The 14742-nt window shown below is 38.0% G+C and overlaps 1 protein-coding gene across 1 annotated transcript in view; it reads right to left on the reverse strand.

Annotated features, from left to right (window-relative positions):
- The window catches only part of COG5 (component of oligomeric golgi complex 5), a 193147-nt gene that overhangs the window by 177115 nt on the left and 1290 nt on the right, over positions 1–14742 (reverse strand). Inside the window, exons 3-6 of the mRNA XM_075024853.1 lie at positions 13802–13859; positions 11478–11532; positions 11308–11377; positions 6134–6254 (exon numbers count right to left, since the gene is read on the reverse strand). Of these exons, the coding sequence (XP_074880954.1) occupies positions 6134–6254; positions 11308–11377; positions 11478–11532; positions 13802–13859 (304 nt within the window). The remainder of the gene's footprint in view (positions 1–6133; positions 6255–11307; positions 11378–11477; positions 11533–13801; positions 13860–14742) is intronic.

Raw genomic sequence — 14742 nt, forward strand, 5'->3', positions numbered from 1 at the left:
CTTTCAGTTCCTCTGCTCACTGCCCATCCTTAAGACCTTCAGCCACCATTACTGCTGTACTTAGGACTTTTTCCAACTAACCTACATCTTTCTTGAATGAGGTGCCTCAAAATGGACTTGATACTCCAGCTGAAGCGCAAACAACAGATTTGTTTCAAGTGTCCTGCACACAGCACCCTTCCTTATAAAGATCAGTACAAATTTCATTGCCAACAATGTCACGCTGCTACAAAACGAATGAACAAGTGACTTGCAGTCAATTTGTGAGGAAATATCAAGCCTCTCTGCAGAACTGTTATCCATACAGTCATTTCTCCTATTCCTGCTGTTAACTACAGCTATTTATTGCTGGGACTTTGCACTTGTCTGAAAGAGAAATCAGTTCAGCTAAGACATATCTCCAATTTGCTAAGAATATTCCTCATTCTAATCCTGTTTCCCAACATACCTTCCATTCTTCTCTGCTTGATTATTACTTGTAAATTTAATAAGGATATACCATATTACATCACTCAAATCATTAATGAAAACACTAGTCAGTTGCAGAACGCATTTCAACAAAACCCCACTTAACATATTGCTGGGCAAGAGTGAACAACTGATGATGACTTTTGGGGTACAGCTTTTAAAACTTCTGCATTCATTCTACAACATTTTCGTCTGGATTATATTGCTGATCCTCCTAGTGTGACATGGCGTCAAGAGCCCCATTTAAATCAAACTACAAGATAGTCATTGAACTCTCAAGTCCTAAGACCTGTTATGCTGCCAACAAAGAAAATACAGTTGGTTAAACAGGATTTGTTCTTGATAAATCTGTGGCCTACAATTTAATAGCATTTTTATATTCTAGACTCCTACAAATAGTTTATTTGTTCTAGAGTTTCTTAGAACTTCTTAAGAAGTTAAGTTAGTTTGAGTTGTCTAAATAAAATAGGAGCCAGTGAGTTCTATTTTCAATAAAGCAAGGTCTCCCATCTTCTGGAATCTCATCTCTCACCTCAGGAGTTCCCAAAGATGACCACTAAGAACAACGAGTTACTCTGAAAAGCAGTTGAGATACATTAGGATGAATAAAGGTATTGTTTATATTTGTATTTATAAATATTTATACACAAGGGAACACACTCATGACCCATCTTGTTTACCCTAGAAAGGTGCTAAATCCGATTTTTTTTTCTAGCCTCCACAAGAGAATTTTTCAGGCCCATGATCACTGTCACTTTGTGCAGATGTCACTAGTTCTGGAGTGCACTTTAGAAGACAGGGCTACCACCACCTACATTATGCCAGCTACAAAGAGGCCTTCCAGGCATAGCCAATAACTTCTTTCAAATTATAGTTCACCCAGTATAACGCATATCCTAATTTCAGTTTTCTGCATCCAAGCTACACTTCTTTACAAATATAATAAAAATTGAGCTTTATTTCTTTTAATTTCCCTTAAGTCTTCTATTATGTTAAGCCCAAATAACTCACATGTAAGCTTTGCTCCCTCTTTATAAAGAACTGTGCTGGTTTTGGCTGGGATGGAGTTAATTTTCTTCACAGTAACTAGCATGGGGATATGTTTTGGACTTATGCTGGGAACAGTGTTGATAACACCGGGATGTTTTGGTTACTGCTGAGCCCTGCTTACCCAGAGCCAAGGGCTTTTCTGCTCCTCACCCCACCCCACCAGCGAGGAGGCTGGGGGGGCACAAGGAGTTGGGAGGGGACACAGCCGGGACAGCTGACCCCAACTGACCAGAGGGGTATTCCAGACCATAGGATGTCGTGCTTAGCATACAAAGCTGGGGAAAGAAGAAGGAAGGGGGGGATGTTCGGAGTGATGGCGTTTGTCTTCCCAAGTGACTGTTACTTAGCGTGATGGAGCCCTGCTTTCCTGGAGATGGCTGAACACCTGCCTGCCCATGGGAAGTGGGGAATGAATTCCTTGTTTTGCTTTGCTTGCGTGCATGGCTTTTGCTTTACCTATTAAACTGTCTTTATCTCAGCCCACAAGTTTTCTTACTTTTACCCTTCTGATTCTCTCCCCCATCCCACCACAGGGGGAAGTGAGTGAGCAGCTGGGTGGTGCTTAGTTGCTCACTGGGGTTAAACCACGACAACAACACAATACCTATGTAGAGTTTTCTCCATTTTAGCTAGAATTCCATAAATGACAATATTTTTCTTTTTCTCTAGAATTAGTTAGCTTTAAACTAAGGTCATAGTCCTATCTTTCCCCATTCTCTCTTCTCATAAGTTACACGGAAGGCAGTATTGTCCTGGAGCAATTTCTATATTGAAGACACCCAAAACCGTTATTTCAATAGACCCATTCCCCTTCATTTTATGGCTGTACAGCTTAGTCACAGACTAACTCCAAGTTTACAAAACAGCAAAATTATGGCTGCTGCGAAAGCCTGCCTAAAAGTATTATATGCTCACAAGGTCATTCAAGCAAATAAATTCACTTGCTGTGAAATAAATTATAATACAACCATATAGAAAGACTAGGAGTTTATTATAATTAAAAGAAGTCTAGGCATTTATATGAATAATGATGACATCAGTTATAAGTATTTAACAAGCAAAAGATATAAATCCTTTGTTGTCCAGAGCTAGCTCTGTAACTGACAGATGGAATTAACAACCTGCCCACAGTCAAGCTTGCCATTTGCTGCACAACTAAGAATTTTTTCTTCTTCATCTGATCAGTTACTGGCCACTGTTACAGACCGTAATTTCTGCATACCCACATAGAAGACAGCAGAGAAGACAGCAGATTTTTTAATACCTGCAGAATTTCTTCTGTGAAAGGGAACTGTACATAGTGTACCATTCTCTTGTCACATTCTATTGTTTAAACTTGCTTAGGAATGTTTCTTTTTCACTTTATAAAATACTTGTATTAAAATATCACCAAGAAGCATAGTCAGGGCCAGTAATTCACTGCATTAGGTGCTGTGTAATATCTGAATATGCCACCTGCTTTACCTATCCATACGCTGAATTGGATTGTATAATATATAATTGTATAATCATCAGTAGAGAACCAGCTAATAGCTTATTCAATGGACTATCACAGCTCTGTTTCTACTTTGCTAGAGAACCCAAAGGCATGTGTTGGGAGGCAGAGGAGCTACAGTAGAATGTTTGGGGTTTTACACACACACACACACGCACCCCACCACCACCACATTTAATCTCTAAAAATTACATAGGGAATTAAGTTTTTCTTCTTACTCTGCCAAAGTGGGAAGTTAATTTCTAAGAATGTGGAAGCCCAACACAGAGGAATTTTAGATCTACTTTAGCTTTAAGCAGAGATCTCAGTGAAAATATTACCAAATGCTCTCAAAGTTCCTAACATCATCCAGTGAAGCTGGAGTTCTGCAGACTACTAGCAACTTAACAAAGTGTCCAATAAAAAAAGCCCTTCTCAGTAAAAGCTACTGTTTCTTGTAGTTCCTCTGATGGACCCATATTTCTATCTAATTCCAAGATTTTATATTTTTATCATATCTTTTCCCATCACTGCAAAATAAACTTCAAGACACAACTAAGTAAAAGCTGTAAGTGAACTAACATAGATTTGCTGAGGAAATATACATTGAATACATATATCTGAACGGGCACACACGTTTGTGGCCCCCAAACATACACACAGAGTATAACAGTACATAAAAATAAATGGCCAGTTATCCCAAGATTCTACCCAGAATAACCTATAAGCAAAAAAAGGTATATTATAACATAGAAAGTACAAAGCTTTCACATTAATATCACAGTGCTGCTGATTTCAAAAAAGCAGAAATTATATTGCACCATATGTACAACAGAAAGGTAACAAACAATGGGAAGACTATTTCCATGAATGAGAGCTGAAAGGGATATTCAGAAATACCTAGCTAAAAACACAAATTAATCTTGGCCACGATCCCCAATTTAAAAGCAAGCCTCTACGACACAGAGCTCCCTATCCAATAACAGGCTTTCACACCACTAATGTCTACCACCTATTTACTACCATCAGATGTTGTAGTGCTTCCCAAGTCCTCCCAAAGCTTTCGCATCTCACCATCGAATAACCAGTGCCCAGTGTCTGTTCCCCCTGCTTCCCACCCTCCCGACACCACAGACCACTACACATTTCCCATCTTTCTGAAGCACAGCTTTTCCACAACCTCACCCCAAGTCGCGACAGCGTCACTGCTCTCCTGCCCCACGCCACCACCCCCCCCACAGACCTCCCACGCATCCCAACGCACAGGACAGTGCTTCCCCAGCCATACCCCAAAATCCGGCCTCCCCGCAACACACCACCTTCCCACCGAGGTACTCCGAACCGTCTTGACTCCAGCCACCGCGCACCCTCCTCCCCTCTGAACAGAGCCACCCTCTCGCCATGCGGACAGACACCTCCAGTCCACCACACCAGCCACTCCTCCTGGGGTGTTCCTGTCCACTCAGGTGCTGGGCAGCACTACCAACTGAGACCACCCAAGGTGGGCAGCGGAGGGTAACAGAGAACAGATAGCCAAAGATGGGGGGGGGAGATGGAGATGGAGAGGTAAGACAGAAGAAAGGAAGAAATACCAGGAAAAGAGAGGGAGAGAGAAATTACAGCAGACAAGGGATTTTACCTGGTCATAAACCATCCAGAATTAAGGATTAGTTAAGGACCACATGCCTTGGCTCCCAAGGATTAATTAAGGGCCACAAGCCTTGGTTCCCCCCCTATGGACTGAAGGATGAAACTCACAAGGGCTTCCTAAGGGGACACCTTTCCACTGATCATTAACAAGAATAATTACTCAGACTTTTCTAAGCTTCAGAAAAAGACCAAGTATTTGAAAACAAGAAACTCAAAAGACTGTGACACTTTAACAAAAGAAAGTGCATTTTTAAATGTTGAAAGAAAAAAAAAAGAGAGGAAAGAAAGTAATAAAAGGCATTTTCTTTAAAGGAAAGAAATCCTAAGAACTACACAAGATAAACGTCTCAGATTTTACCATTAAATTGTACTAACTATTTTAACAGGATCTTGCACTCAGATTAATCCCACAAGACTCGTAATTCAGGTAGTTAAAAGACAGTATTAGTTTCTATATCCTGAAGATGTGAAGGGACACCAAATCGGAAATAAAAAATTAGAAAAAATAGAAAATTAGAAAAAATACTCTATCTTAGAATGCTACAGTTGATGCTTAAGTGCTTCAGTCAAACTGATATACTAAATAAATATATAAACTTTCCATTTGCAACACAGCATCTGCTAATTATAAGACTAAGTCATTGTCTAATAATTTTTTGATTACACAGTATAAAAAGAGCAGTAGTGACAAATATGCACAATAAACCTCAGGATGATTCTGAACATTTTATAGTTCAGCCCTCTCACAGCCTATTTTTGGAAGCTGAAATTTGAATACCATTAAATCAAAGGAGAAACAGCTGGCAAGATACCATATACAACAGCAACAACTGATCTCCAAGACTAATGGGATGCTTCTCACTGCATCCTGCAGCACAGTGTGGAAGTATCCAAGCTAGCTCACGTACAGAAAACAATCTAGCAATGTAACATGAGCTTCGTGAGAACTACTTCATCATTCTTCCTAGAAGCCAGTAAAATACAGGGTAAATTAATCACTACTGCAGCAGAGTGCTTCCAGTACCTGAATTAGGTTAGGTATCTGTATATCACATCACATATGGCTTTCACAAAGGTCAGAGGGCCAGTAATTTTATTTTAGGACGTAAGCTGTAATTCAAACTATGCCTTATTGTAGTACAACATCTTCCAAAAGCTAAACATATATCTGCTGCCTCTGAAGGCATTTTATACAAACACAAAACAATAAGAAATTAATTGATTCGCAAAAAAATTGTTGCCCAAAAGGACACAAGCTATTATCATAGAATTTTCATATTAATAAATACCTTTATCTAGAGAAGTCCTACGAAAAAATGGGAAGTACTAATGAGTTCTGTCAATACCATTTCTCAATTCAAATCAGGAAGTAGACAGCAAGAACCATAGTAAAAAGTTTTCAGGGGTTCTTTGGTTTTTAAGTCTAACACTAGTGTGAGTCATATGAGTACAAGCTAAAAATGCCTCTAAAAGTAACTAAGAAGGACTCACCAAGTTCATTGAGACTCTGGGCAGCTTTTGTTATCTCTCTGCTTCCTCCTTGCAGTTGTCCTTGAAGTCTCTTACTGAGATACAAGATGCGTATTATCCTCCGCAGCAAGTCACAGGCAGCCTGCAGAGAGATTGTAGCGTTAGGAGATATTATCAGTACATTATGATCACATAATACTAGGCCTCAAATATGGAAATATTTTAACCAAAAAAGGAAATATGAATGTGAATAAAAACACGGAGCTTTACAACACTGAAACCCCTTTCTTCAGGATTTTTTAACATGATTTTATGCAATATAGACCAATACTTTCTAAAGCTGGTAATTACATTCACAGGGCTGCTGAGATTATGCTGTTGTTACTTGCAAAAAAAAAAAAAAAAAAAAAAAAAGAAACTCAGAACCCTACGACAGAGACATGTTCTATTTCTAACTAGAAGTGAGCTTTATTTTACATTGTGCATCTCTCCTCAATATTCCTCCCCTCTGTAAGCTTTAGTAAAATTAAGAAGTTGGCATTGCCAATCAAATATTGATCCAAAATAAGCAAAATGGCAGTACTTACATCAGAGGACAATAGAACTTAAAGGCTAAATTGTTATTAGATATTGACTCTTATGGTGGGAATATATGTAACAACTCATTTTCAGCAAAACTTTCATAAGGTCAGTCACCTTCATTCAGCCAAGTGTTAGTTCACATTCTTGCACAGGTCTATTAAAACACATGGCATTCTTGGCTAAAAATTAAGAAGATGGATGCATATGTAAATTTTCAGGAAACATATTTGTGTATGTTTTTGTTAGCGCCAATTTAGAAAAAAAGGCATTGCTGACATCTGAATCAAACGTAATAGTTTCATAATTTTTCACTCAACTAAAATCTTGAAACAGGTTTTCTCCTTCTACACAGTAAATAATAGAGACAGAGAAACAGTAAGAGTTATATCAAGTGTAGAGTTCCTCTAGGGCTGGATTGGGTCAGTGGGGCTAGCAGGTACATGCTACGGGAGCAGCAACATTCTGGAGTGGGTAACATCTAAACCAGAATTCAGAAATGTAACTTAGGAGAAGGTAAAAAAGTATGTAGATTTTGGTACAGTCATAGGTACAGTCCAACATCTGCAATCAGATTAACAAGCAAGGTAAATGAGAAATTTAGAATGAGTAAGACATAGTTGTTCTGAGGTATTTGCCCTGGTACTGAAGGCAAAGCCTCCTGAAGTATTTACCTTATGAATACAAAAATTAAATTAAAAGTACTTTAAAAAATATTTAGTATCTGACAGACTTTGAATCCCTTTTTTTTAGACTCAAGTTAATGTCTTGAAAACTAATGTTAAAGTGCACGTATGAAAACATAGACAAGCGAGTCATTTCAACCATTTCATTCAGTGGACTGCACAACTTGTCAGTCTCCCCTATGCCAGCACAAACCAATCAAAACACAAATATCTGTAGTTTAATTTTATTAAACACCTAGACAGAACAAAACAGAAAAATTAGAAAAAGCCCCACTGAGGCAAATCACCAAAAGCACAATTACTCTTGCTGCTTTTGGCTCTGTATCACATAATCTGAAGTGCAAGTTTCCCAAGCATTCTAAGTCAACTTAACCACATGATTTCTATTACCGTTAGTAAGAACCAAGTGGGGCTTATCCTACTTTAAGAGATTAACGTATTAGTTTTTATTAATTCATTTCTTTAATTAGAAAAATCTTGATCCACATACCACTTTCATATCTGTGAACTAAATTTCTGCAAGATGAATCAAAAATAGCTTTTTATATAGTGCACCACGCTTCACTAAATAAGACGCATAGTATTACTACTTTGCTTTCAAAGTTAATTACTCTCTAATCCAATTGTGTACCTCTGGCTAATATTTTTCCCTAGAAATTCAACTTCAGTTATCTTCTGACCATCTTTTACTTTACATGCCAAAAGATTATTTCTTTTTCATTGAATTGTTGCTCATTATCTCCTATCCCAAGAAACAACCTTTTAACAGAACTATCAAACTGAGTAAGAGATGGGAAAAGTTACATTTAGATGCAAGAGAAAAAAAAAGTTTTAACTTCTGGCCCTGTAAATTAGAAGGAGCAGAAAAAACCAAAGACCCTGAAGATGCACTCTTAACTTCAGTGATTGCTACTGCATTGTGCCCTTGACAAAGATTCTGTTTCACCCAACTATTTCCATTTACATGAGTTGTTCAATTTAATAAAACTGTAAAAGAATGCAAAATATGAGGACCATGTAATGGAAACAAAAAATTCTACCTAACAGTGGAGTTGTTCACAGATACTAGATCCTCTAACCTGACCACCTGCATAACAGAAGTGTAAATTAATTCAGGAAAAATTCCCTTCCTGAGTTGATATAGTATGCTTTCCTAAAGGAGATGCTTTCATCCAAGAAGGAATTAATTCCACTGTTCAAGCAAGAAATAATTTGGAAAAGGCCAGTGGCCTGAGGTAGTCCCAGCAATTCTAGTAAAATTAAAAATAAAACCCGATATTTCTGGAGATTACATGTTAGTTACCTCCTGAAATTTAAAGCAACATATCAACACTAACAGACATTATTGCTACAATTTGAGCAATCAGAAAGCCTCTTACTTTTAATCTCAAGTTAATTTTAAGAAATTATTGAAAGAAGACTTAATTATAAAGAGAGGACCACTTGAAAATGTGCCAGTGTGTAGCTCATATATGCAATTGCATATATCTGCCAGATCATAATGTACTTGAATGTATATGTAACAGAATCCTGAATAAAGATGAGACAGTCCCCTATCTTCAGACTACATTTACTATTTAGTTATGGTAGCACCAGGATGAAATCTGCTACTAGTGAATACTTTAAAGAGAGAATAACTTTAAAATACAGAATTATTATTTTTAAAAGGTTTTTAAAATTTGGCTATTATAAGGAATTTTAAACACTGAGATATATGAAATAAAGAGAACATGTAGAAACACTTGGTTAAACAGAGCTGCACAGAAAATAACCCTCTGAAGGACAAACTCCCCGTCTACATATTTCAGCTGTTAACTATTCCCATTTAGCTTGTGATCTACTACAGAAAGACTCAGAAGAGGACAGTACGATTTAAAGTAGGAAGTAAGCTTTGTGAGTCTGCTGCTCCCTTGGGATGCCATGAAGTTCTAAGAGCAGAGCAAGACATAATATACACAAGCACACAGCAGAGATTTAGAATTCAGGACTAGGTTTGAAGTTCGACAATGAATTTGCAGTGAGAATGTTTATGAAAAAGCCAGACTATATTAAAAACAATTAAGGATGGCAAAATCCAGCTTTATGCAAGCCAAATATTCCTTCAGTTTGTGAGCAGTCCCACAGCAATCAATGGAGAAGCAGTAAAATAATACCATCATGAGTACAAGAGGCCCCCTTAAACACCACGCAGTTCAGGACTGTTGGCAGCCAGGTAAAGAGACACCACAGCAGTGCATCTTGGGGAGGCAGGAGGGTTGAGATTTCGACTATTGACTCAACTCTCCATAAGTCCAGCTTCATTTCATAATTCAGGTGTCCTGACCCTCAACTCCTCCCAGCAGCGCAGTGCAACATAAAGCACTCGCTATGTATCTGCCAGCACAAGAAGGGACAGCAGCTCTTGTGCCAAGAATGGACTCTCAGTGGCAGAGAAGCTGGAATCATCATTCCTCTTCCTACATTGAGGTAAGTAAGTGGATTTGGATGCTAGGAAGGGTAGCCTAGCAGGCTCCACTTACCCTGCACCTCTTTTTTCTGACTTACAGCCAAGAAAAGGGAGATACTACAAATTCCCTAGCACAGGCTGAGTAATGCTGACCCTGGATGGATGCTGCTTTCACACCACAGGAAAAATCCATGTAACCCTGCTACACCAAAGAGTAAGCAAAGAGCACCCAAGAAAAAAAAAATTTTCTAAGTTCAGGGACTCATTCTTCTCAGACATCCTTCTGCAGTTTGACTTCGTGTAAGGTCAGGGCAGAAATATCTTCACCTTCATGCCCAAACTCCCATAACCCTCTCCACAGCTGCAACATACATCAGAAAACAAAAAAAATCTGCACCTAACCTGCCACATGGAAGTCACAGAAGTTTTGACCAGTGGCAAAAACAGTAACAGCTGAAGTTGAAAAGAACAGGAGAAGCAGCTGGACAACCTGGCTGAACAGAGTGTTAAGAGCTTCCTGCAGAACTTGACTACTGCTGAAAGTAATGTAGAAAATAGTAGAAGTTCAGCTGAGAGATTAGTGCAGCTGCTCCACCAGCCCCCAGACTAGAAACTGCATGACAGTTTGCAGCTTCATCTACTCTACTGTACAACAGCAGTCACCCGCAGAGGGCAATCTACTTTAGTGTATATCCACAGCTCAAATTTCAGCTACTAAAAGATAAGTTCCTAGTTCTGCAAAGCTAAGGTAAACTTGCGAAGACAAACAGTTCAAACAATAACTCATTAAATACTTGCAGATCTGGAGTTGTGTTGCTTTTCAAACCATAAACTGAATAGAATGCAGCTACATGACTCCTGAAGATCTATGGAATAGTTTTCAACTATTATAAAATTAATAATGGAAGTGTTTGACACTTATCTCACCATCATTGTGATAAGCTCTCTCCCACTGCTATCCTCTAACAGAGATCTACATTCTCCTGTAGACTCCACTTATAGTCAAAAGACAGGGACAACTATGTACCTGGGCTTATAAAACTCCAGAACCACAACTGGCTCCATAAGTTGCATCTTGACTATTTTGAAAGAATTAATTCCCAAATTCTTTACTAAACTGCAGCCAAGCATGCATTAACTTAGAGGAGAAAAGCATCTTCTAAACAATGGTACCGTAACATTAAATACCAAAATTACACAAACAGTAATAAGAATTTAATTAATCTGTACTCAGATAACCCTTCCCTCCTCCCTCCACCTCTACAAAACTCACTTAGCTAGTGCAAAGGTCAGTTTCCTACTTTGCAATAGGAAGCACTTCTCAGTAGCACATGAACAGACACCCAAATACTGATCTTCATTGAGAAATACTGACAACGAACTACAGGCTACTGGAGTATGAAAATCCCACCCATGTCTAACAACTGGGAAATAATACATGTTCAAAAAGGTTTTTTTAAAATACATTTTTTAATACAACTTACCTGAAGTTTTGCTAGCTGAGCCGTGCGAGACACTATTTTGTTGTAGGGGTCAACAATTTTGACTCTAATTCTAAAAAGAAGACGACAAATTTATTTATAGCAGTATTAATAAATAACATGAAAGAACAATTAAGAATTTATACTTTCTAATCGCATAATGAATGGCATACCTATCAACAGTACTTTGTAGAGCACCAATTCTAGTCTGCATCATTTGGAGGACACCTGCAAAATAAAGCAGATTTTTTACATGGAACACTTGTCAATTATAGAAAGAACTATTCTTCAAATCATAGTAACTACTGCAGACTACTTTAGCATAAAAAAAAAAGAGTGTTTCCCCCTTTACAACAAAGCATTCAAACAGACTGAAATTAATAAAACACAGCCTATTTGAAAATAAACTGAGCAAGTAATAGGTCACTTACTGAACATTATGGAAAATTTACTGGTAGAGAACACAAGCCTACAGAAGAAATATCACTCTGAAATCCATCATATGTTAAGTTTCAAATAATATTTAGAGTATGCTGCTTCCTAAGAAAACGACCATCAGGACTGCTGTTCAAAGGCATATAACCTGGTACAAACACTTGAACGTGATATACAAAAATGGCACAACCTATTTAACACTATTTATTTAATATAGTGACTAGACAGTTCAGAGAAACCAACAGACAAAGAGGATTGAGAAGATAACCAATTCTATTTCAAGGTTTTCTTCCTGTGCTTAAGCATCTTTAGCAAAAAGTAAAGTATCAATGTCATTGTGAAGTCATCTAATTTAGATTACAAACAAAGTAAACTACCCTAATCATGTTTGTTCCAGACTAGTTTGGCAAAGCAGCAAAAAGCAAGACCACAAGCGTGCTTGTTCTTTTCTTGTTAAATTGCAAACAAAGTAGTCAAGGGTAGCAGTAATTTCTGCAATATGGAATCAGCCTGCTGAGAATTTAATTAAGTTATACAAACCCAGGCCTATGAAATTATTTTTGTTCCAGTTATTGTTAGCATTCTTAAACATACTACATTTTTGTAAAGCCCTGTTTACAAGCATGTCATCATCAGATTGGATAAAACTGCAATATGATACAGTAAGATGGAAGATAAACAAAACTACTGCTAATACTTTTAATCATCTTGTCCTGTACTGGGACTATATCTCATGTATTTTGTATAAATATGCAAATTCCCACCTTTTCTATATTTCAGAATTATTAACTTGGCTTAGCAACAGACTCAGGAGTTCTCTGACATTTATACATGGAATGGTAGGCATGCAATTCTCACGCATCAGAAGACAAAGATTTGAGATACAGTGAAAAGGCTGAATTTTCTACTCTACGTTGCAATAATGGGGCAGGGCCAGTACCATGACATTGCTGCATCTGTGACTGTGACACTGCTGTAAATCATACAGCAGTCCTCTTGCCAGAAGGCAGAATTAGGATGGGTGAAATGGCAATCTACCCTCTCCATCTGCCATGTAAGATACAGGATACTATTTATCCTATCTTGAGCTAACAGGTAGCTCAAGATACCTACTGAGCTACCTATAGACAGCTGAGTCTGTTTTGCCTGTGACTGTAATTGGCTGAGTGATCTCTCCCTGTCCTTATCTTGACCCACGAGCCCTTTGTTAAATTTTCTCTACCCTGTCCAGCTGGGGGGAAGAGTGATAGAATGGCTTTGCTGGGCACCTGGCATCCAGCCAGGCTCAACCCACCACAGTAAATTACTTAGCAAGTTACAAAATGGAAGGGGAAAAGGGGATATGCTTGGATTCTATAGTATGTACAAATTAGCATATTATAGAGTTAAGTATCTTTCTGCACAAAAAAAACCCCAAACCATATGAAGTTCCCAGCAAGTGACAAAGAGCAGAATGGCAGGTCTAATGAGCTCCTGACACAAGAACAATATACTGCAACCATTTTTCTATACAGATTCAATGGTTCCTAAGTAAGACCTCTGAAAGTCTGCAGTTTATGTTAAAATCCAGATCCCAAACAGTAGAATAACACAAAGGTATGTATTTAACTTAGTTAAACCCTTACTAGTTAAAAAATATCTCAATGCAGTTAAGATTATGTGTTAAAGCCTCTTTGGTTAAGATTTGCAAGCTATGCAACGCATGCATATGCAACATGCACAAACTTTGTACTTAATGGCAACAGGTATCAGCTAATATTGCACAAAATTAGGCTTCTTTAGAAAAATATATTAAAAAATCAAAAAGACTTGATTGCTAAAGTTGCTCAAAACTGATTATCAAAATACGTTTTCCTACTCCAGAGAAGTACCAGCCAAATCTTCTCCCTGGAGCTCCATCTACTGACATCAAATAAAAGCTGCCACATGTTACTCCTCAGAAGTAACATCTGCAGCCTTAACATTAGGGACCAAAGTTGGCAGTGAATTACATTCCCGGCACAGTTATTAAAAGTGCTTCCTCCATTGTAAGAAGTATCAAGCATAATATAACGGCATTTACCTTCCAGGGATTCAATTCCAGTTGCTTGGGCCAACAGGTCTTCATGTCTTGCAACAACCTTAAAAAAAAAAAAAAAAAAAAAAAAAGAGAGAGAAATCAACACAGAAAAATGGGGATGTATGCCTGAAAGGAATTTAGTATTCCTGAAAGGAATACTAATACATCATCATCATCCCTACATTAGGCAGACACAGGAAAAAGCAGCCATGCCTTAAAGATTAAAGAGTTTTCAGAATACATTTTAATTCACGAAAGCGGCAAGCTCAGAACGAGAAGGTCAGCAACTGCAGCATAGCTGACATCTTAATTAAAGCCAGCAGAGCAATCACATTTCAACACACCTTCATATACAATAATAATTGTAAATGTAAACTTATTAATCACACAGTAATAATGTATAGTCACATTTTTAATATTTTCTTTTCTATTTATGACATTTAGAAATAGTTCCCAAAGAATTTACCAACTGGGGTAGGGGGAGGGAGGAAGCAGGTTTTGAAACTATACAAAAACTTAGCATGTGTTCTCACTGCAAGGTCCACTGTGGATTTGTGGCATCTGCATAGATTTTACCAAAAAACCTTCTACTATCAAAACTCAAAAGCCTGTGTGGAGGTGCGTTAACATAAGTTATATTTGCCCAGCTAAAGGTAAGCCTTAGACCATAGGCTACTCTCCAGCACAGAATGAAAGGGTGCAAGTTAAATCATTCCCTATCTTCTCACAACTGTCATCCCAAAACACGGGCCAGTGTTTCTGATAGCTGACATGATCATTTGGAAAGAGTCAGGGAGCATCCTTACAAGGAAGAGTGCAACCTCCATGTATACAGAGATTAGCTGCAGAAACTGAAACAAAGCAGTACATGGCTTCTTGGTAGGAGCATTAAGAGTGGGTTTGACTGAATAAGTATCACATTCACTACCAGTTTTGCTGGAGGT

This window comes from Buteo buteo, chromosome 4, assembly GCF_964188355.1.
Source record: "Buteo buteo chromosome 4, bButBut1.hap1.1, whole genome shotgun sequence".
NCBI classification, from domain to species: Eukaryota; Metazoa; Chordata; class Aves; order Accipitriformes; family Accipitridae; genus Buteo; species Buteo buteo.